The following is a 23,645-nucleotide window of genomic DNA, read 5'->3' as shown; positions in this document are numbered from 1 at the left end:
CCTAAGAGGAATACGTACCTTTTTTGAGGAAACAGCGCACAACACAGGGGTGTTGCAAACACAAGACTAGAGAAGACAAAAATAGGTTTACAATGTTTAGGGTGCTAAAAGAAAATTTAAAACTCTAGCAGAAAAAAAAAAGTGTGAACAGTGAGGTAAAGTTCCGTTAAATTCTATGTATCCTATTTCTCACTGCATTACATCTTATGAAATCATTTAGCTACAATCTAGTACTTAAATGCATCAATACCAGCCTTAAAATGTGGATAAAACTCATTTGTCCTTTCAGTACTTTGTATTGGTGTACATAGCAACATAAAATGCTAGACAACAGCAACTGAAACCTTCCATCAACCAGACATTTTAAGAATTCAAATGACGGGATTAGATTCCAATTATTGTTTACTGAGATAGTAGGCAAAGCATCTTTTCTAATCAAGCTGCTACATGCCTTTTCTTGTCACTCCCTTTCTTCCCCCCTGCCCCTTCTTTTCTTGGCAGCTTCTACATTACTAACTGCTTGTTTTTTTTAAATGGTATTATCAGTTACAAATGTAGAAATGGAGCAACTGCTGTAGTCTCTCTCATTCTCAGCTCACCGAAGGAATACATCACTTGTGCAGCTTCTTGTCTTTGCTGCCTTATAATACATAGCAATATTTGCTCTTTGTGTAAAAAAACAAAACAAAACTACTTTTTCCAAAAATACCTGCAGTTACACCTTAAAATAGCTGAGACAACCCAAAGAAGTCACTCACCAGAATCCAACTAATCCAACTTGAATGGGAGCACTCATCCATGGAAATCTCTGTTAAAAATAAGAGGTACACAGTGAGCATGAGCATCTTTTCTTCCCACTTTCTTGGAAACCTTTCTTGAATTGTAGGGACTGGTTGCAGCTGAAAGACTTTTACATGATGATGGTAACACAATTACCAGCATTCCTTAAGCCTGAGCTCTGGTGTGACAGCCTGATCCCAGTCCTTTGTAAGCAGTAAAAAAATTCCCAATGATTCATGTATACACTGTTATTCAGAGTGTCACTTAAACTTTAGTAGGTGGTTGGCTTTATTGATGAACTGGTCCTGACCTGAGTACGCGGGCAATTTCTTTGAGAGTCATGTAAGCCTGCGCAAGCTAGCATCAGCGCAGTCAAAAGCTGGAGTGGTGCTGCTGGTGCCATGTGCTGCCATGCCTCTTGAGGGCACAGTGAATTTTGACTAGGTATTCCTTTGTAGAGCCAGGTCTCGCTACAGCTCTCTTTGGTGACATCAAATGATTTTAACACAGGAGACTTGTTTTGTGTACTACAGCAATTGCCAACCAAAAATAAGGAAGGTGCCAAAGGAAAAAAGTCTACTCCTCTTAATCCCTCCTCCTGTCCTATGATTTGCTGTGATGTGCGGGAACTTGCCTCTTTACCACACAATCCTAATACCTTCCAGTTCTGTAGAGAACACCTCAACACCTTTTATTAAAGGAAAAATGTGGAAGAAGGGGGGAGGCTGATCAGAGAAAGCACCCCATAATGGAGACTTTTTTTTTTTTTTACTATATTCCTCAACATTGAACACATGCCAAGAAATATAATTTTCCTGTAGGTCTCTAAATGATTGAGGAATCCCCTCCCCTAACCCGTGGTAGATTTCTAGTTGAATTTACTAATGAAATAAAACCAGACCTACTCGAGTAACTCCGCTGTACTTTTTTTTTTTTGTTACAATAAAAACAGTGCCTTCAGTAAGTAGGACATATAACTGCTACAATAACAAGAAATTGATTTTTAAACAAAACAGATAATGAGTAAAAATGTGTTATAGTGGATGATGTTCTCAACAAATGTGATGGTTTTTCTGCAAGAGGCATTAGTTTTCAAGATGTGGAAGTCAGAGGGAAAACTGGTAAACACAAACAAAAAGCCAAGCAGTACTTGAGATGTGAAATAGAAAAAGGACATTTAGAAAGCACAGTAGGAGAAAGATGGTGCTGAGTAGTAAGGTCACAGCAGTGTAAGAGGCATGGTAAACAATCATGTGTATTAAAATTTCTCCAGAGCCTGAGAGAAGAAATGATGCAGGAGATTGTTCCTCTTTTTTTCTCCCTTGAGTCAATCTGTAATCCAGAAATGAGGAAGAGCTGTGCAATTCAGCAGTAACCTGTAACAATAGATAATAAGTGGAAAAAGACAGCAAGCAAGAAGGATAAAGACTGAATTCAGCTGTGTTCCGCTGTTCTGGCATTCCACTAACCATACCTTCAATTGATAATCATTTGGGATAAATTTACTCAAAAGGCTTTAGATTTTATATATTGGGGGAGTTCTAATGGTAAGAAACTGACTGACAGGAAGTCAAACTCGGTGCTCTGAATGGCTGCAGACTATGAGGAGAATTAAGGGAGAGGGATGATAAATATGGCAGTATGAGATACATAACAGAAAAGCCCCAAACATCTTGTTACAGCTAAAAAGACTTGAAGAGTATCATGATAGTAATAGATGCTGGTTTTTTGCTTTCAACTGAGCTGGTCATTAATCTGATAGGTGTCTAGTGTAGACAATGTAAATAAAATTTATTTCATTTGGTGGAACAATTTTGCCAAGGTGCCCAATCTGATTTATAGCCCGTATTTTTCAAGAATTGTACCCATCTGTAGTAATTAAGAGAGATGGTAAAGTAAAAACACTGACCCTAGAAGGTCAATAGATGCCCAGGGAACAATTTAAAAACAATAAAGCAAGTCCCAAACAGAGGCTACACATCCTTACAAAGAGATAAAATAGAGAAGTACAAGAGGACAGAAGGATTTAGTCTGTTAAAGATTCATCATTTAACTACAGAAGAAAGCAGTTTCAAATTAGGATTTCACTTCCAGATGACTTTGTGGCATTTTTAGCAGTTAGTGCAAACAGAAAATTGAGAAATGATAATTAAACCAACAAAACCGAAAAGGGGAATCAGATTCTTTTTTCCTAACTGCTTCCTTTTACTGTTAGATCCCCAAATCTATCAGTTTTCTCAGTCTAACTATGTCTGTTTTCAAGAAAATGAATTAATGAAAGGATGGCTAAATTAGGAATGCACAGAATAATCTAAGGCATAAGGCATTCAACAAAGATGCTTAAAAACAAACAAACAAAAACTCTGTTCTAGATTTGTAGCAGCTTTGAATACATATTTTAGTTGCAGACTAAGAGAACCCCAAGTAGCTTTTTTTAAGGATCCAAGAGGAAGTTTCTGGAATCAAGCTGAATGTTAACACAGTATGCAGAACAGGAGAGAAACAGTAGCTGAAGATGCAAGAGTGGTAATATAAATCAAACACTTCAGTTTCAATTGGGATTTGCAGAAGCTTCTACGAAAGAAATGAAGTATTTCCTTAGGAGAAAGGTTATCTGCAACTAAAACCCCATGCCTCAGGGCACAGTTGTTTATGGATCCTTCAGCTGCAGCAAATAAAGTTGGTTTTGCACACAGTCAAACGTGTGTCACTAGGGAAAAGTAATACAGCCAGTATACAGCCTAATCATCAAGAATCACTACACTGCTTAACTGCAGAGAAGGCAGTCAAAGCCAGTGCTGAAACCTAAGGCAAACACACACACACATATAAATAACTTTCAGAGCTTTCTGATGAAGTAATAAGATTCTTTTTGAACCAGCAAGTATGTGCTTGTGTTCTAAAACCATTTTTGAATCATTTTCTAGTAATAACTTTTGGGAACAGTGTAATTTATACTAACGTTATAATCAAAATGTTGTCATGCAAAACACTATCAGAATATGGGATGAATAGAACTATATAATCTCCATCTTATTTTATTTTAGCAGCATTCCAGAAGGATTTGTTTCTTTCTATCTTACTGCAGAACATCATTTTATTTTCTTCATTATTTAAAAACCATTTGACTATTTTCTGGCCTTGCCTATTGCTTAGTAGGCTTTGGCAAGCTTACCAGATTTTTTTTTAAAGAGTGGTGATGACGTGCAAAGCAGACTAAGAGAAATGAGTTAGTAAAGCGTTCTGTGGATGGTGCTGCAGTACTGCGAAGAGGATGGTGCGACTGAAACCTCAAGAGAACATGCAGAAGCTGCTTGTTAGAAATGCAGCTCATTCCTTAATGGTTTTAATACTAATCTCTACCAAGTGTTACAACTGACTACCTGCAGAGCAGTGTTTCACCTCTGCTCAGTCTTTGAGGCTGAGGGGAAGGAACAGGTGAGCATAAACGGTCATGATGGTACCAAAGACCATTGAGTAGTCACTGAAGAAATCGCTCATTTTTGCTGATCTGAAAAATTCACAACACCTTTATATTGATTATACTGCACAAAAACAATAGATCTGTCTGCAAACCCTGAGAATTTTCACTATTTCTTCACAAATGCCATGTATTTGCCAGTTGAATTGACTCCATTTTTGACATTTCTCTCATGTTGAAAACATGTAAAATCATCTTTTTTCTCAATTAACTTTCCTTTTTTTTAAAAAAAAACCACAAAGGCTAATGTTATGAGTAATTCATTCTGAAAACATAACAGCTGCTTAAAGTTATTCTTCAAACAGGGCATGGGTCAAAAGCCATCAGAATTAAGTCAAATCAGTATAGGGCTCCTTACATTGCAAGCAAGTAGTATATTTGGATGCACTGCAGTTTCACTTCTTTTGGGAGATAAAAGCAGCAGGGACAGACTTTTACTCTAAAACTCATCCACCACATTTCCTGTTTTAAAATTCTGAGCAATAGTGTTTCCTGTTAATGGCGGCGAGGGTAATCAAGCTATGCACAAGAAGTGTGAAGAACAGAAAATATTGAAATATTTTAGAAACGTATATCCTAGACAAAGAAATAGACATAGGCAACTTCCCATACTTCTTCATCTTGTAAATAAATAAATAAATAAATACAAAGTTTCACTGTTTTTTGCATAAGCTACATGCCAAGTCTTGATAAAAGGAAGGTTTCTTTATTAGGAGAAACTCTGCATTTTAAGGATGATTATGAGAATAACAAAAAAGTTCACAATATCTTAATTTTACAGAATGATAAAAAGAACCAAGCTATCTCTGTCTATCAAAGCCATAAAGAAAGCAACAGCTATAAAGCATGCTCTACAACAATGTCCTCCAGGAGTGCTTGGGAAGAAAATATCAAGACTCAAAGTATTTTAGATACAGGAAAAATTTAACTTAGTAATACATATACATAGATTATATAAGACTAACCTTCAGAAATGCTCTCTTTTCCAATGTGTTCATTATAAAGGGAGGAATTGCTGCAAATGAAATTAAAAAAAGTCAACCTCAGAGAAAAAGGCTCTTTGTTTTAACTTTCTGTTTAGATAAACCAATACTATATAACTCAAATTTCACAACTGTTTGTTATTAACTGAGCTTTCATTTCACATATCCAGATACCAGATTGCTATTTAGAGAAGCAGACTCTCCCAGTAAGTGGAACTTCTAATTTTACACATAACTGAACCCAAGTTCAGTAACTTGGCACAGGTCAAACAAAGCATCTACTTTTCAGTAAACCACTTCCAGTCAAGCACAACTTGCTACCATTCCTTTGCTATCTGTATCATTTCTGCAAATGCATCCCAGTAACTGATCCATTGCACTTCAGTGTAACATACCGTGGATGTTTTTACAAAATGTAGGTTTAAAATTTAACAAATATAAATACTGCATGCATAATTGTAAGATAATTTGATTTTGAGAAAATCACTTACATAGAATTTAAGGTCTCTCTCACATCAGGAAATCATAATCAAGGGCTGTATTTAACTGAAGTTATACTTACCCATACCAGGAGCAGCCATAAGAATCCTTGATATAACCACCTGAGTAATTGCCTGCTGAGCTGCTTTTGTTGATTCACCCAGTCTGTTTCCATTCTCATCTGTGATGGGGATTCCAAACTTTAGTTCTCTGTTGAATAAGAAAGAAAAAATATAGCGGAGACTGACATACATGTATCCACTTTTTTGTCATCATATCTTTCTCCTCTTTAAATTTGTCAAATATAACAACTATGTCCTTAATTTTATCTTCCATATTTGGCATAAGTATCTCAAAAGATGTAGAAAGATTTGGGGGAAAATATGCTAAAAAGTGAACAAATGAGTATTTGAAACATCAGTATGCCACTTGAACCTGGTCACACATATTCCAAGGAATTCAATTACTTCTGTAGTATACAGAAGGGAGAGGTTTCTTCAAAAAAAAAATAAATCAGAAGAGTAAGATTTTCTGAACTGCTCTCAGAGTATTCTTTCCTCTTCCACAAACACAGGGAATACAGAAAGATTAGTTTGACTAAACTAAAACGTTAAGTCTTCGTGAAAATCCTGCTCTAGCATGCTAGTCTGGGTTTACTTATTAACTACCAAGAGCATATTTGAAAGTATACAAGTATGCACAAAGCTAACTGCATTTCTATAACTGTACTATTCTCTACCTTTTGCTTATGCGCAGGATTAGGTGTTAAACTTGCATACTGGGGAGAACCTTTCAGAGAGTGAGAAGCAGACAGAAGGGCATATATATTGAGGACTGCTTTCATTCTCCCCATCTTCTATAGGAAATAAAATACCTTGGATTGAACTTTGCTGTGAATATAAACTTCAAAGATTCCCTTTTTTGATCATAACTTCATGTTTATAAGAGGATGTTTTTAATTTGTTTTTCCTTATTTTTACTCTTAGTCCTAGTCAAATTAGAATATATATGTAAAACTTTGCTGCTGAGAAAGTGCATATTTTTGTAATTTCAGATAATTAAATAGAACTCCAAAGCCTGACTTCTATGACTAACTTCTGTATGTGGGATTGGAAGCACCATTTCTGAGATGATTATATTTTTCCAAAGTGCAGTTTGTATCTGAAGGGCCCATGTGATCGTGTCTTGAAGGACAGGTACTTGGTTTCTGAGATCTAAGACTGAAAAACTAAATGGATATTTATCTGAAGAGAATAAGGATGTTCTATTTTATACGTGTCACAATCAATCAATCAAAACAAGATCATGCATGAGGTCTTTGCAAGGTTCAGAAACAGGTTAAAGATACATAGTGTTCTTTATTTAGTACCTTGCTGATCTAAAAACTCAATAACAGCCTTTCTTCTAGAATGAGTGATCTTCATTCTTTTCCCTACCTTTGTCTCATTAGTGGAATATTAATGCAGTTAGCAGCAGCAACAGCAGCAAAAGGAACAAACCGTCCTATAAGAGGTGAGACATGCTGTAAAAAGGACAGAAGGAAAATAAAAGAAAAATTATTACATAATCATTTTTTCAAAAGGTCATATTCAGATGCTTCATGTGTTCATGATAGACCAGATTCATTTCCTTTAACTTAAAATTCAGCAAAAAATCACTGGTGGGACAAGGGCAAAAAAAAGAAAGAAGACTTAAGTTTAAGTATCTGTCAGGTGAGTGCTGTCAGGAGACTGGCAAAAATGATCTTAATTTAATAGCATCACTGCAGACAAGTGTCAGCTTTTGAGCATGCCTATCAGCCCAACGGGAACACTAAACAGACCTTAACTTCACTGCCTCCACTGGCAAGGTTACAGCCAGCAGCACTTGTAATAGCTTCTTCGCATCTACAGGAGCTCACTGTGCAAAGCTATTCATCTAGACTATGTCTTGTATAATTGGAATTGCATTGGCTGTCAATGCTGTACCACTCCTAGCATATTACAGCATAAACAGAGAGGTATAAAGTTGATTTTTTTTTTTTTGGTAAGAAAAATCTTCCTTCTTGAACATGCTGTGCATTTCTTGAAAGAATTGGAGTTTTCTGCATTTAAGAGAAGCACCTCTTTACATGTCCTTCAGCCAGCCTAGAGTAGGCTTCCATGTTTGCAGAAGTGACACTGCACCTCAAAAACATACATGTACAGTTCATGGTTTAACGGTCCCACATTATTGTAACTACACATCCACTCCAATTAACTTTCAAACACTACTGGATACTTTGACATGTTAAGAAGAAACTGCAAAACTGTGCTTACATTGGATACATTTTGTGTTATGAAAAGAGCAAGTATAGGACATTTAAAGTATATATAGAAGCATCTACTTGGGGGGAAAATAAGATTGGGATCTACAGAAGGCAATTACAACTCTATAATGGGAGCTGTGCACGACATGACCTATGCACATGAGGAAAAATGAGACATTTCATAGAGCACCAAAAATCTCATTAAGAATGGCAAAAAGTATTGGCAATACCTTTGTTAGTGCGTTCAGTCCTAAAGCTGTTGCAACAGCACCTGTGGTAGCAGAAACATAGGCTGTTCCCAGCTGGCTAAAACAAAAATAAAAATGTTTGTACATGCACAACAATTACATTTGTTGCATTTTCAAAAATAACTGCCTTTTACACATGCAGTTAGCCCCCTCCACCTATGAAATTTAAAAAGTAGACCTTTCTGTGACACTGCAGTAAGAAAAGGATGGAACAGTCAAATGGGACAATAAATTAACCACTTTTCTTTCACCATCGGTAGAAACAACATGCAGACAACATTTTAACATTGAAACAGGTTCTACTGATTCTGCACTGCTATCTGTTCAGGGTTTCCTCTTGCATCTGAATGCACACTTTCAAGAATTTAGTTCTGTGATTAATTTCCTAATTGCTTAAACTAATAAAATCAGTTTAGATTTTTAAGGCCATGTCTGCAAGAGTAATTGAAATCAACTGTACAAAAAAAACCATACACGTAGCTATGCTGTCAACACCCAAATGCTACTCACTATGCCCTAAACCACACTTTATGTAATTCCTAGCTCAGAGGTGTCTGTACATCCTCTAATCCACTGCTTCCTACCAGATATCTTCAAGAAAGCCAGTCTCAAAACCAGGAAGCTAAGCACTGCAATTCCAGTCTCCTACTCATGATTTCTAGCTCTCTGTATCTGATTTAATCTCTCTCTTTGCCTTCAATTAAAGTATTGTACAGACCAATTCCTTGAAAGGTCCTCTTTGCAAGTAAGCACAGAGGATGGTGTGTGCTACAATGTAGCACACAGAAAAGAAGGTGACACAGAAAGACACCTGCAGATCCACACAACATCAACTTAGAAATACATTAGTATAACACCAAAGTGAGAGCATTTTCAACTGGGTGACTGATCAATGCAACACAGACTGCTCTTAAATCCTGTGCTGTTGGTAAAGTGCTTGGGACCAAGGTGCTTAGGGTTATCTCTAGGGGCAGAAATAGAGGTCTCACCTCCATCATTCTCAGGCTTCTTGTTTATGTGTATCAGAATGATAATAAACACAGATAAACAAACTTATCTATCATCTCAAACTGTAAAGACCAACCTTGTTCCAGTACATCAGAGAGCAACTTATAAACATATCAGAAGGATTTGGTTCAGTGTCTGACCTGACAGTAATTGGGGCATCACCGCTCCTGTTCGTGTAATTTACTATAGCATTGAAGGACTGGTTAATCCACTGCCAGAAAACCACCGCTGGTGTCGTTCTTGAAAAGAGAAACGATTATTAACGTTTTTGAAAACACAGTTGAATCAACAGCACAGAAAAATGATGGCAATTCAAGAAAAGCCCGTGCAAGCAGCAAACATGCAGTTTCTGGTTCATCTGAATAAAACAATTCAGTCAATGAGATACTGTCTTAATAATGAAACTACAAGCTACTCCTAAGAATAGATTTTAAAAGCACTGAAAATAAATAGAAAGGTTCACTTGGGACAACAGCTTGTAGTAATAACAAAACCATTATAGCAAACCTCTCAAAAAAAAAAAAAAGAATGTCTGTTAAGAACTAGAATAGTTTCCATTGTTATTATTCCTTTACAGTTGACTTGTTCTCGTTAGAAGCTCCGTAAGTGATTGAGAATTGGGTTTTAAGAGATACGGTTTATCTTCTCAGTCTTCAAAAAGCTAATATGACCTCATTGTTTAATATATCTCCAAGACACTAAAACATTCAGATACGTGGAGAACCAAAGACGACATTCCAAAATGACAAAATTTTCATGCAAATATCTGGATGTTTAAGGAGTACAGGTACAGCACAGAAGTTAATCTGGTGCAGTACAGTATTAATGGTGGGTCAAAATGACCAAGCACAAAAATTTCCAAGGAGTTCTCATAAATGGTCCCACTGCCGGTATCAAGATGCCCTAGGACTTAATGGTGCTGGCTTGTGAACAAGGGTGAGGGGCAGCAAAAGAAAAAACAAACACATGCACAAGTCTCAGAGTCCCCATTTGACAAGCTAATGTGGCAGTGACAATACAGAAATGTGGTTCTCACTGAAGGGTTGAAACAGATATTAAGAGCACTAAAAAAATAGCAGTAGTTGTACGGATTATTCTGTAACAAGCAGGAAAGCAAAGAGCTGATGCTACAGTAAGGTGTGTCTGTTATGAAGCTTTGATTCCAAAATAGGAAGATAAGCTATTTCATAAGATTGCAAAAAACGAAAGATAAAGGAAATTTGAAATTGTATTCTTACTCCCTCTAGTTTCTGGTATCTGAATAAGTAACAGTGATAAACTAGCTGGATTTTCTCCATCACTACTGCTGTTCTTCCTCCTTTCTTCTTACGCATGAGCAACTCTCTTTCCTGACTCATCTGTTCCTGTTTCCTTGCTACTGTGGTGGCAGAGGATGTTAGGCCTGCTGCAAAGGTCAGGCATGACTCACATTGCTTTACTGCGTGCCTAAAAGCCCTCATAGGTATAATGAGGAATTTGCTTCTCCCAGTGACCAGCAGTAACCAGAACAAAGCAGCACGCAGTAAGACAGCCTAAACTGCATCATCCAAACACTTCTACAAAATCCTCTTTGCACTACTAAGGGTTTGGTCGTAATAAACCAATGTCTTCCAGGCTAAAGGAAAACAACCTAGTTTTGAATCAGAGTGACTATGTGAATAATGTAAAAAAAAAAAAAAAAAAAAAAAAGGTATAGAGCTGCTATAGGTATTATTAGAGATAACTGAACATAAAAGAATAACCACTTAACAGAAAGGAGTGCTTGTGAATGGGCAATTAGACTGATTGTTTTATTTGTTATCTTGGTTATTTTTTAAAAACAAAGCAGAGTGTTTTCCAAAATGACTGTGCCTTTGTAGAACAGGTGAGTCAAGAATTTGTAAAATCTCGGCTTCAAACATACAATTATTATTTCCTCTGAAATTTCTATTCATTCTTGCTAACAAAACATTGTTTCACAAAAATATTTTTAACACAAAGTCAATGAACAGAAGTCCACTGACTTCTGGGGACTTCACTTTATCAGTGATTCAAGAACTATAAGGAAATAGAAGGATCAAACAGGAGCTGGAGAACTTGATTAATGATGGACAGAAGCATAGTTAGTACTTACTTGGCAGACAGTATGTCCTACATGCCAAATCTCTAAGCTTAGAGATTCCCACGTATCTCCTCCTCTTTGTCCTTCACACAACTCTCCTACAAGGATGGGGTTTTGGAACATTCAACTTTCTCAGTTTGGAGAGGAAAAGAGGGATATTTGGTGAAGGAGTAGAAGGGGCCAAGGGCTTATCTCACAGCTACTTCTAGAGGAAACCACTAATCAGTGTGGGTGTGAGGGAAAGCAGAGAGAGAAGAGAAAGAGAAGCAAAGTTTTACATTTTCAAATATTTATTATACATCTTCTAAAATAACACTGATTTTCACTTATCTAATTTGTAGGCAAATGGTTATGTGTAACACTGCCATTACTTACCTATAAAAGGTCATCATACAACCTGTGATAGTCATGTTCATGGGTACCTGAGCTGACATTCGGCCAATCAAGACCATCTTTTCACCAGTGTCTGGATGAAAGGCTGAATCATAGATATATTTTGCTCTCCATAATTCATTTTCAGTCAAGCCAGGTGCCACGATACCTTGTCTGGGGACAAATTAAAAAAAAAAAAAAAAAGGAAAAACAGCAAAAAGCACAGCTGTTACAAAATGCTGCAGTGACAAATATAGCATCAGAGGATTTGGGGATGTTCATACTAAGTTAATCTACTCCCATAGCTAGCTTGTAGGTCTTCAGCTTTTAAATGAATTGGTGAAATAAAAATAATCATAACTCCTAGCAGCGGTTATGTTGGCTGAGTTAATGTATACAGCATCATTCTATTTACTCAAACCATATTAGGATATTAGTGCTAAAATCTCTGGAGTCATTAGTTCGAAACTTTGAAAATTTACCTGGATTTAATAAACTACATGCCCCAACAATATAACACATAAGAGGCAGTTTTAAACACTGTTGTCATATGAACCATTTTCAGATTTGGAAACTTCTGTATTTTCAAATACTTAATAGAGTTTCTCAGATGACGTAATTTCCCCATCCATTAGCAAATTTGATAGTGTTTCAAGCCCTGAAATGAGAAGACAGGGCAATACAGTGTCTTAAGTATTTCCTCTAAAATATGTAACCGTATGCTTATCACTGTCATGATTTCTATGGGCCAGCATTAAAAACGACTAGCTGCCATACCTGTAATCATGCACAATTTGTCTTGCATTTTCCAGCTGGGCATCAGATAACAAAATGTTTCGGGGGTCTGTTACAGTAAAGAAGTGACTGGCTCTTCCAACGAAAGTGCTTTGATCCCATCGGGGCTCCTTGATATTAATATTTAATGGTATATCTGCAGACATCTTCAAAAACTCTGTGACGAAAACAGGAAAAAATCGCAATTCAGAATTACCCTGACTTCATAACGCATCTATAACCTGTGAGACTGTAGAATGAGAAATGGTTATGCTTACAGTAAATGAAGAGATGCACATCTTGCAGAACTGAGTTTAAAAGACTATGCATATACAGAAAGCAGATGATATAAGACATCATAATAATTTTAATGAGGTTAGTATTCATGTACGTAAAAAACTTAAAGAACTTAAACATGTACGAAAACATTTCTGTGCCTGTTTCCCCGAGACATTTATACGTTGAGTGTTTTACTGTAAGAGTATGATTACCTGAGGGTGAGAATGCAAAGTATTGCACTAAGAAGAAGCTGTACTAAATAACAAGATACTAAACAGAAATTTGAGTTATTTGAATGATAAATTAGTCTTAGATGAAAATGTTCTCTTAAAGGAAAAGAGAAAAACAAAACAAAGTTAAGATCACAAACCCCAAATATTTGTTTTAGTAAATGTTGTTTCTCTAAATCCACGTTCTAACAAAACAAAGATTATATAATGCAACAATTTACCACATTATGAATGCATGACTGATTCTCCTAATGATATATCAAAGATGGCAAAAGAGCTACCATGAAGGGCACTGCTAACACACTTGTGCATTTATTGGGCTGAGAGGCCAGAACATTTAAAAATTAGTTTAGTATGACTAAAATTACTTTAACATCTAATGGAAGAAGTGCAATCTCTGCAAAATACAAGTTATATGAGCTTTAACTTTCTTCAAAGAAATTTCTGCAACACATTCGATAGCCAGTTTTAAAAAAAAAAATCTTCCGAATAACGTTTGTAATTCAAATCACTGAATTAAATGGGATCCATAAAAATACAGATGTTATCACAGCATTTTATCTGTTTGAGTAGGAAAAAGATCATCATTCTGAGGACAACTGACATAAGTAAGCTGCCACTGCAGTGTTTTCATCTTAACTCAGAGTTTTGATGTTCTTTACCTCCTGCTATCAAACATTAGGAACACTGTGAAGCCGTCTGAGCCATTTTTGTCAATTTAATGAAACCTGTATGATGGAGAAGTGAAACAAGAAATCACCAGCAGAAAGTAACTACGGATACAGACTGTCTTCTTCATAAAAAAAATGGGAAAAAAAAAAGGAGTGACAGCCATGAAATCTCAAGAAGCAAATGTCTATCCCTCAAATGTAATTATGATCCCTCTCTTCTACTGCAAGTGGAAAAACCTGGAAGTCTTGGAGAAGTTAATTCAACAGAAATCAAGGCTTACGGCCCTTTGTCTATCAAAACCAGACCTAAATTATCAGTGTTAAGGGACAGGGAGGAAAAGGAGACTAATGCATATTAAGATGACACTATACAGCAATATTTCTAGGAAAAAAAAAAAAGGAAAAAAAAGAAATAACACAGTCTGTTCTTGAAAGGGAGCAAAAGCAGATCACAAGACCATAGTCATAGAAAAAGAATACTCAGCTTTGTAACATCCTCATAGGAACCAGGAAATCCACTTTGTAAGCAGACAAGGACCGAGTAAAAGTCATTCTGCCTTGAATCCCGTATCAGTCAGAAGGGCTTTTACGAGTGTGAAGTATCCAGGGAGAAGTATCAAACCTTCCCTGCTTTCACCCACATTTTAATGCTTATGTAACAGCACAAGCAAGAGCCTCATTTAGGACTTCAATGGTTATTATCATTGAGATTTAACTACAATGAAAATCTAGTTAGTGGTCACCTACTGTTTTATGGTACACCATAGGTATATTACAGGGAGAAGTTGGTTTCCCTTCTGGCAGCTGATGTGTTGGAACTGCCAATGACATTCAGATCGCTCAAACCCTTCCCACCATTACTCATGCTCATGAAGTCAATAAAAACCATGTATGCATAAGCACGATTTCACCGAACACCAGACACCATTGTAAAGCTGTAAAGATAAGGCAGCAAGAATGCAGAATAATTGCATTATAAATGAAGATAAGCAATGTTCAAAGTGGAATTAGCCAGTACGTTCTACTCAGCATCGCCAAATATGCAAAGCAATGTCCCACACACGTGGTTAATTAAGAAAGCAAAGTAACCTATTGCTCATCTACCAAAATTTTAGAGCCTGGGATAGATTAAATAAACAATAACGAAGGGTTGTCCTTCAGCACAGTCACAACCACAGCATGGCTAATAGCTGAATGATGAAGTGTTATAACTGAGCCAGTACTACTCAATTAGCTTCTTAAAAAAATATTAGAAAATCCTAATTTGGTACTACTAAATGAAAACGTCCTTCCTTTCTTACATTTACTGCTAATTATGCAACATTTCCTTGTTTAATTTATCAAATTAAAAAATGAACCAAAACATTTAGAGTATTTATGTGTTATTTTTATGTTTAGCTTGTATTGTCTACAATAGAATAGCAAAAGAAATATTTACTATTAAAATCATTTCCCTGTTAAACTCATTATTTGGCTGGCAGCTTGTATTAGCACCTTTACTATGCACTAAGACAGGACTTGCCTACAGTGATGGCATGGATCATGGAAATGAGGATTCAGGCCAGAGTTCTCATGCAGAACATCTGAACGGGAGATGCTCCTCAGGTTTCTTCTCCCTCTCTTATTACTGTAGGATGCCTTCCCACAAAGAGTGATGTGTGAAAGAATAGACCATCTTCTGGTCTAAAATGGTGACAGCTGGTTTTACTAAGCAGTATGCTATGAAAGCAGGGTGAACTCATTTACTCAAAAACTCTTTTCCACTAAAAAATAATAATCTGCACATTGGGGCTGGGAAGTCATTCTATGAATACTTCCTGATTGGTTTAGTAATTGTGGGAAAGTCTAAATTTCAATATTTTTGTAATTTAATTATCAGTTTAATTAGGAATGATTAAAAACTACTTAGGATAACTTATGTTAATCTGATTAAAGCTGTCTAATGAACACTTAAGAAAGCAGTCCCTAAATAGAAGCCCTTTGCTTTCTTTTCACTCTGATCAGCCAGCGCTGAAAAATTGCTTTATATATTTTACTGGGTTGTCTGTGAATTGCTTTTATTGCATAGGACACTTCTGTCCACAAAAACAAGCCCTTGAATAATAAGAAAACTAAACAATAAGGATCATCTTAGCATCACTTCACTCCATTTCATTTAGCCTGCCCCAGGGGAGGTGGATCTATAGAAGACAGAAGAGGGACCACGGCCACGTCCTACCTTTATCCCCTCCCCACACACTTTCTGCCAGCTCTGATGCTCCTTGAGCCACGTGTGCTGATCTAGCTTCACTCAACTCACATCACAACAATTTAGTAATGACCATCAGTGGCCCCAGATAAACTGACATGAGTATGTGTATCCTTGCTAAAACATGCCTTCATTTTCCTGTACGGACGTACCCTAAGGAAAAGGCTGGAATTTCACATAGCGGCATGGGAAGCCTGCACTGGCCAAGTGAACGGTTAGCAGCTGATGACTTGTAATCAGAGCTGCTGGCCCCCTGCCACGAGTGGGAACTGAGGACTGTACGCCAATGCTCCAGCACCCATGTTGGCTCACCACTTTGCTCAAGTTGGAGATCTGCAGCTCCTGGAGGAGCCAGGCACAGCGCCTAACCCTAAACCTGCAGGGAAGACCATCAACAAGTAACATAAAGCAGAGACGGTTCTAAATGTTTCAGCTTGCCAGAGTCAAGAGATCAAAAGCATACGGTACAGACAAGGCAAATGTGTTTGAGAGAGACCCTACTAGCTGTAAATTGGGAAAACTCCCACTTCCTGCACGTCTACATAGGAAAAATAAAAGGCATGATGGTAGAAAGAGTTAACGTGACTGAGACAGCAAGGGTAAGACTCATCAGGCTGTCCGTAAGGCATGCTAACAGAGTAAAAACACCCCAAAGACAAGATAAAATTGCTCTGGTTGCCAGCACCAGGTAGAGGTCCTGCACCTCCTTAGGCAGACTAAGCAGCAGCAGCTTGTCAGCACATGCTTCAGTCCCTTTCCCCTTGTAAAAAAAGGGTTAGCATGGCAGCAACAAAAAGCAAACCAGCTGGAAAATGGGAAACATACATTAAAGGACGATTCCTTGGCATGTGTTACAACAAAAGGTCATGCCGGAAATCACTGCATTTGTTTAAATAGATGTCACCAGCAACAGGAAACGTTGACTTCAACATCACCAGTCTTTACAAAGGTAGACCATAATATATAAGCTCCAGTTTTGCTGGTGTTCACCCTGCAAAAGATTAGATCTTATGCAAAAAAGGACAAAAACTGCTATTTAAGCACTCAGAAACGTTTTCTTCTAAGTGATGTGACTGACATAATTGCCTTGCACTTTAATAATCTAACTAGGAACAATACTTTTCTAATTAAGTTTAAAATACTAATCATAAAGGCTGTGGCCATGGACAGACCACCAATGCACACAAAGGAGGAAGAGATGCATCATACAAGGGAGTGTAACAGTTCAGACACTGGAAAAATGCAATGTGGTGACACATAGAGCTTGCAGTGAAGTAGAAAGGCTGCTAAGGTTGCCAGTCTCGGGACTCTGAGTCACAGATCTGCTACAATGCTGCTCGGCTAAGGCAGCTAGGGAACTTCTGTCCTGAAAATTTGCACATTTTCCAGTAAAATATTTTTTATAAAAGTACCATCGGTCGTATTAAACAGACTGCATGATGTTCCTCACGATTTATCACCCTTATTAGTAAATGCTAGAGGGAAGTAAATCCCATAAAGTAAAACCATAAGCCAGTAAAATGCCTGCGTGCTCCGAGGGGATGCTCTTGTAAAACAAAATGTCCAACCAGAAAGTGAAAATGGTGACTGTGCACAAATATGGTTTCATCATTCTATTATCCAGCAGACATCAAGTTGTCATCATAAATTGAAAGGCAGGATTTTTAAAAAAATATTTATTTTTACAAGTGAGATCACAAAACTGCAGAAAATACAAAATTCTCAGTTTAGGTGGCTGCAACAGTATTTTACTTAGCTGTCACCTTAATTTTCAGATGCAGATTAGAGGTGTGCTGCTGTTTGCATATCCATTCAAATACTCAATCACAAAAGCATTATAACAAAACTATTTACCATTTAATTATTATTTTAAATACAAGGCTTTGTCAGAGGTGTAACCCCAGTATCTTCAGTGATACAATTCTCAACATACACGCCTAAGATTTAAGGTCTAATTATCCAAACATCCACAATAGAATTGTGTGAAGGAAAAATAGAGGACACTTAGGTTAAATTAAAGTCAAATAAATCTATCTGAACCCTGAGATAAGTGGAAAGTTTGCAAAGGGATTGCAAAGTAAATGTCCAAATCTTCTGGAACAAAGGTAAAAATGCTTACTTTATTACAGCCAGGTAATAAAGGCAAGCTTGGACAACTTCCTAACACTTAACTGTGCATATAAAACCACCTGAATTAATTGTTCCTACAGCTATTGCTACTCAGTAAGCACCAACAGAGGGGAGACTACCTGCATAAAAGGACACAACTCTGAATTAACAGCACATTAAATTTTAAGTTGAAAAAGTAGACAGTAAAATTACCCAATCTGATCTTTAAACACCCTTCTTTCCCAAGCAGAGGATTTGGGAGACAACGGTCATTTCACAGTTGCTTAAATTATTAAACTCACTCATACTGAAATGGCACTTTGAAGTCACATTCAGCACTGCTGGAAAGGATAAATAACAAATACGACATTGTGACAGCCAAACACTTCACATCTGTCATGGAAAATACACCGTAAGGACAGAAATAATGCACTTCTTCATTGTTTCAAACAACTGAATAATTAGAAAAGTATTTAATACTTGCATATGCTGAAGTTAGTAACGGTCCAGCCTAGTAAATTAGACCAGAGAACTGAATGTCCTCTGGCACATTCATATTACTAAACTCTCTGGTTTCCAAATGCCCGTGGAGAATGGCTGCTAAATCCTCTCTGTGCAATGGGATTGTTTGGGTGAGCAGCAGCTGCTGGGGGCAAAACTGCTCTAAAACTGCTGTAAAACCACTCTGCATGGCACTGCTGCAGCCCGACAGCACAGGGACTGCGGCCCCATGACAGTTAGGGCTTTGTCACGGTTTGGTTCCCCAGCGCTGACACTAGCTTTGACCATCCGTGTTCCTCGCTGTGGCTGTTCCTGTGTATCAAGGTGTGTTTTCAGAAGCCTAACTGAGATCATGTGTTCATAAACTTTCTACATCTTACGTGAGTGCCAAGCCAGCTGCAGGGCTGTGGCTTGCCAAAACGGCTGCCAGGAGTTCAGCTGCAGGACCAGGGCGAGGCAGTTCCGCAGACCACAGGCAGATAGAGGCGATGATACAGCCCGCGGATCATGGGGAGGAAACCAGATTTGCTCTCCAAATCTCTCTGTTGCCTCCTTGTCTCTCTCCCTGAGCCTCTCCCAGTTCGGGAGAAGGAAAACAAACCCAGAGGGATGGTAAAACTTCCTGACCATAATTTTGTGCCGTGCCTCACCTCTCCTCTGCCTCAAAGCCAGCGTTTGTGATTACAGACCCTTCAGAATAAGGAGGTTTTACCAAGAAATGAAGTGTCATGCCCCCAGATATGGTCTTTTTTTATCTTAAGAGAAACTTTCAACCCCATATTTTTAGTAACCTTCTCCAAAAATCTTCATTTTACATCAATAACTTTTTGACAATGACTTTCAGCCCTTACTGCCAATCAGGGGACCTTGAAACGCCCCAGTACTGAGCACACTCCCATTTCTTGTCCTCTCTGATCAGATGGAGTCATCTGCAAATTCATATTGTAATGCTTAATACAAACATTAACTGGAGAGAAAAAGGGGGCTTAGGAATAAGTGAGAGTGGCCTCTCTTCAAAAAAGTAATTACACCAAAGCCAGCACAAAGTCTAATCAAGAATGTTAGTACAACGACTGCATTGAGATGTGCTGCAGAATCAGCAATAGCAGAAGACTTTAAACCTCGTTTAAAGGTCAACAATAGCCGTTGCAACAAATCTCCAAAATGCAGATTCAGGAGTTGTCAGGAGTTCAGGAGTTCAACTCTCCCCTGTTCTTTTTCCAAGTTTACATTTCAGACCTCACGCTGAACGTCATGTAACCGCTTCTCAAATGGAAGCAACAGCCCAAAGAGCAGCAATGGCTATTTGTTTCCAACAGCAACGTACCACTCAATTTTGAACAACCCAGACATTTGATAATTTATCTCAACGTGAACAAAAAGAAATGTGGTTGAAAACAACAAATGAGGTTTTACAGAAGTTTAAACTGCATTTGCTACCAATAATGCTCTTAAGACTCAAACTAAGGGCTAGGCTCTGTTGCATGACTGGATAATCCAGGTGGGCATGTGATTTGGGAAATTCTGGGCAACCTAAACTCACACAGCATTGTGTGGATGACGAAAAGCAGATTTGCTCCTTTCCTTGGAGCCATTTATATATTCATGTGTTATTTATCCTGCATTTTATCCCAAGTGCTGAAAAAGAAAATCAATCCATAAATAAAAAACTCCATGTCTTTATTTTTTCCAGTCTCTAAGCTAAAACTGGGAATAGAGCAACAGCAAAGGAAATGTCTTGATGACATAACTGCACATCCAATTCTCCATGTCTGATTTAAGTACAGCGTTTTAAAGCTGTAGTCTGTTATAAAGCTGACTGTTCAGAGCCAGGAAGCATCCCTAATGTCAAAATGTCCATTCCTTGAGAGCCAGAGAGCTCTTGCCACCATTCATCAGAGCAGAGAGGCATTTCTGACAATGGCTAAAGGATAAGAGCTACTTATAGGTTCCTAGGGAGTGTGATACTGCCACAGAGAGTATTTCTGAGAGAAGCTAGGCTGAGAAGTACCCCAGAAGTTGGCTTTCCTGAACAGGCACAAAGCCCTGAATTCTCTTGAGGAGGGATCCTTTAGCAAACATCCTTAGATAGGACAGTGGTTCGGGCACTGCTTCACTCTCTGTTCAGAATTTTCTGTTCCTTTTTGCCTTTACGGGGGCCGGAGTCCAGATTAAAGCCTCCTGCACCTTCCCCTACAGGAGACTGTTAACGAGAGTGGCCTTTTACCTCTCTTGCATGCAGTTTCAGAAAGTCAGCAAACACTGAGCTGGGGAGGTAGAACACCTGGACTCAAGAAGAGAAGTCTCCGTTCAAAGTAGCATGGACGTGGTAATGAACATTGCAACATCTCACTTCTCGGTGCCCAGCTCCCAAAACTAAATGTGAAACCCTCCCTTACAAAGCACTGGACACATGGATACCTCTAGCTTCAAAGAGAATACAACTCAGCCTGCATGGAGGAGGGGAAGAGATTAAATTCACCAATACAAATGCTGAAAGAAAGGTGCAATTTGCATGGTGTCCTTTACCAGGACTTAGGCCCCTCACTTCAGGTGGTACTTCAGAGGCACAGGTCAGATCATGATTCTCAAGGTCCTCCTAGGAGATTTTGTAACAGGAGAATCAAGGTCACTTTCCCCCCTGAAAACCCACTAAAAATAGAAGGTAACAGCAGTACCTCTTTTTTACCAGAATCCCACTGTTACAGTTCAAAAGTTAGAGCCATGTGCTGCTGAAAACATTTCGCATGCAAATTCACTGGGATAGAGAAAGAAAAAAGTTTGACATACTTAGGCCCCGAGATCTCCACTAGATCTCCATTCTCCGAAGCAGTCCCCTAACAGCTGGAGGAGCAGATCTCAGGAGCCTGTTCTGGGCAATGAGAGACATTGGCTGGAAAATCTTTAGGTTGAGAAAAGTATGTGCTGCTATAAAATGCGGAGAAGAAAAGCTTCTCTTCTTCCCCTGCTATATTTATAGACCAAACCAACCATGGCCTCTTGTTTCTGCAGAGCTCAGTTCTTTTGAAGCACCTGTCACAGTGCTTTGACAGAAAAATATGTAAGGATCCTGTTAGGCCTTTTTATTCCTCAGATAACACACCAGCCCTTTTTAGGCCTCTTTTGCCCAAGCACAGTGTTTTCATTTTCCAGGAGAAATGCCCTGAGAACAGCTGCTATGCTGGCTAAGGAGAAAAGGCAGGAAATTAATGACCTTCTGATTAGCAGAAGGTGACCCATTCTATTTTAAAATTACAACGCACTGACAAAGCAACAGCAGAAATGCAAACTGAGCTATTACCCATATTTTGATTCCTCTGACAAAGAAAAGAGCACAATGCATTCTCCAGGGATGTCGGTCAAGGTAGTATAATTAGTTCAATAATTAGTTCAAATGAGAAGTACTAACAGATTTCCAGGGAAAACAAACAAAAAAAACACTTTTGCATGGTGGCAAAACAACATATATCAGATTTATTAAGCAATGGTATTCCTCTGTTTGCACTACACCTGCTACCACAGTTTGAAAGAGGCAGCACAGCTGATGATGCAATGTACTTACGCCAAATGTTAACAAACCCACTTGCCAAGTTTTCCTTTCCCAAATCTGCTTCTACCAGCAAATAGATACTTAAATCACACACACAAAAGTAATAATAATAATAAAAAATCTTTGCACTATGATTTTTCCTATTGCAATCATAAAAACAAATTGAATGCTGGAGAAGGCAAACTGTGGCAACACTACAAGATACTTTTTTTGCTTATAAATGTACATCCCGTTTGTAGCCTAGCAACAAAAGCAGCAGGCTGTGTGAAATGGACATAGAGCCTGCTGCTGGGGCTCTCTCCTCAAAACAGCAGCCATCTTTGGTCAGTAACTTGACGAGAGATTTCATCATTCTGCGTTAAAGACGCATCCAGATGTTAGCGGCTGCAGCAGCCAACTCAGCGATGCGTGCTTTCCGTGTGCCATCCCTCCTCTCGTCGCTCCCACTGCAGGAGGTACACCGCAGGGACACATACCTTACCTCTCCTCTTCACTAAGGAAGAAAAAGCTTCTTTGCTAATGAGGGTTAACTCAAGGTCTTATTTCATTCCTGACTGCTGCAAGCTTGTCTCTGCTCCTTATTTCTAAAGCCCTGTGGTAAACTGGGGAAGGATTATCTGGCTGTATGTGGATGTGTTCATGGCCCTCTTCTGTAACAGGTTTTCCACTATTTCATTTTTTTTCCTGATAGGATTTATACAAGTGATTTTTCAATTGCATTTCGGCACAAGCCCAGTCTTCATTCCCTGCTATCTCAGTACCCGTTACAACAACAGATTATTCATAACTCACTTGATAAATAAATCGATGCTCATCATTAGAACCCCTGGCTACCAGGCGGCTGGCCTCCAAGCTACACGGCGCGTTTGTCCCTGAAGAAGCTGACCGCCTGGCACAGAGGCTGCCTTCACCTGCCCGCATCGGTACCCAGCTGTGATGCAGCACCCTGTGACACTGGCACCAGAGGCCAATTCTGGGAGGGATTTTCGAGCCGTGGAAACAGGGAACCGGTATCTGTGCCGTGCGGATGGCGCAGGGGGAGGCAGGCCTAGAGGCCCCCCCCGGCAGCTGCCCGCTCAGCCTGCGGCCAGCACATCCCCAGCAAAGGGCTCACCGGGAGCAGGGGCTGGGGAAGGGACGGGTGCCCCTGGGGACGGTGGGGACACGCGGGATCTTGGTGACAGATGGCTCCGGGCCTCCGCAGAGGGGCCAGGCTGACACGCGTGCCTGGTTACACAGAGCGGGGCCGGGCTGAGAGACACGGGGCTGGGCCTCCGCGGAGGCCTTGGGCCCCTACGGAGGGCACCGGGCTCCCGGGGGACCAGGCCGTTCCCCCCGCCCGCGGCCCACCCCCTCGTCGTGCCGGTGCCGCTACTCACCGCGGCCGCTGCCCGCTACCGGCTCCGCGCCGCCCCTCGCCCCACCGCCCGGAAGAGGCTCTTGCGGGCCCGGGGCCGGGGAAGGCGAGCGGCCGCCCCGCTCCGCCCCCGCTCCGCCTCCCGGGGCAGGGCAGCGCCGCGGGGGCGGGCGGTGTCGGGCCTCG

General features: G+C 39.3%; 1 protein-coding gene across 1 annotated transcript in view; it reads right to left on the bottom strand.

Annotated features, from left to right (window-relative positions):
- Positions 1–23,645, bottom strand: part of SFXN1 (sideroflexin 1) — a 25,232-nt gene extending 1,587 nt beyond the window's left edge. The window contains exons 1-10 of the mRNA XM_035339048.1: positions 23,482–23,645; positions 12,518–12,692; positions 11,744–11,914; positions 9,408–9,506; positions 8,242–8,317; positions 7,161–7,246; positions 5,807–5,934; positions 5,227–5,276; positions 759–808; positions 19–66 (exon numbers count right to left, since the gene is read on the bottom strand). Of these exons, the coding sequence (XP_035194939.1) occupies positions 19–66; positions 759–808; positions 5,227–5,276; positions 5,807–5,934; positions 7,161–7,246; positions 8,242–8,317; positions 9,408–9,506; positions 11,744–11,914; positions 12,518–12,681 (872 nt within the window). The 5' untranslated portion in view covers positions 12,682–12,692; positions 23,482–23,645. The remainder of the gene's footprint in view (positions 1–18; positions 67–758; positions 809–5,226; positions 5,277–5,806; positions 5,935–7,160; positions 7,247–8,241; positions 8,318–9,407; positions 9,507–11,743; positions 11,915–12,517; positions 12,693–23,481) is intronic.

The sequence above is a fragment of the Oxyura jamaicensis genome, chromosome 13, assembly GCF_011077185.1.
Source record: "Oxyura jamaicensis isolate SHBP4307 breed ruddy duck chromosome 13, BPBGC_Ojam_1.0, whole genome shotgun sequence".
NCBI classification, from domain to species: Eukaryota; Metazoa; Chordata; class Aves; order Anseriformes; family Anatidae; genus Oxyura; species Oxyura jamaicensis.
Note: the sequence above shows the minus strand (reverse complement) of the source record. Positions and strands in the feature narration are given on the sequence as shown.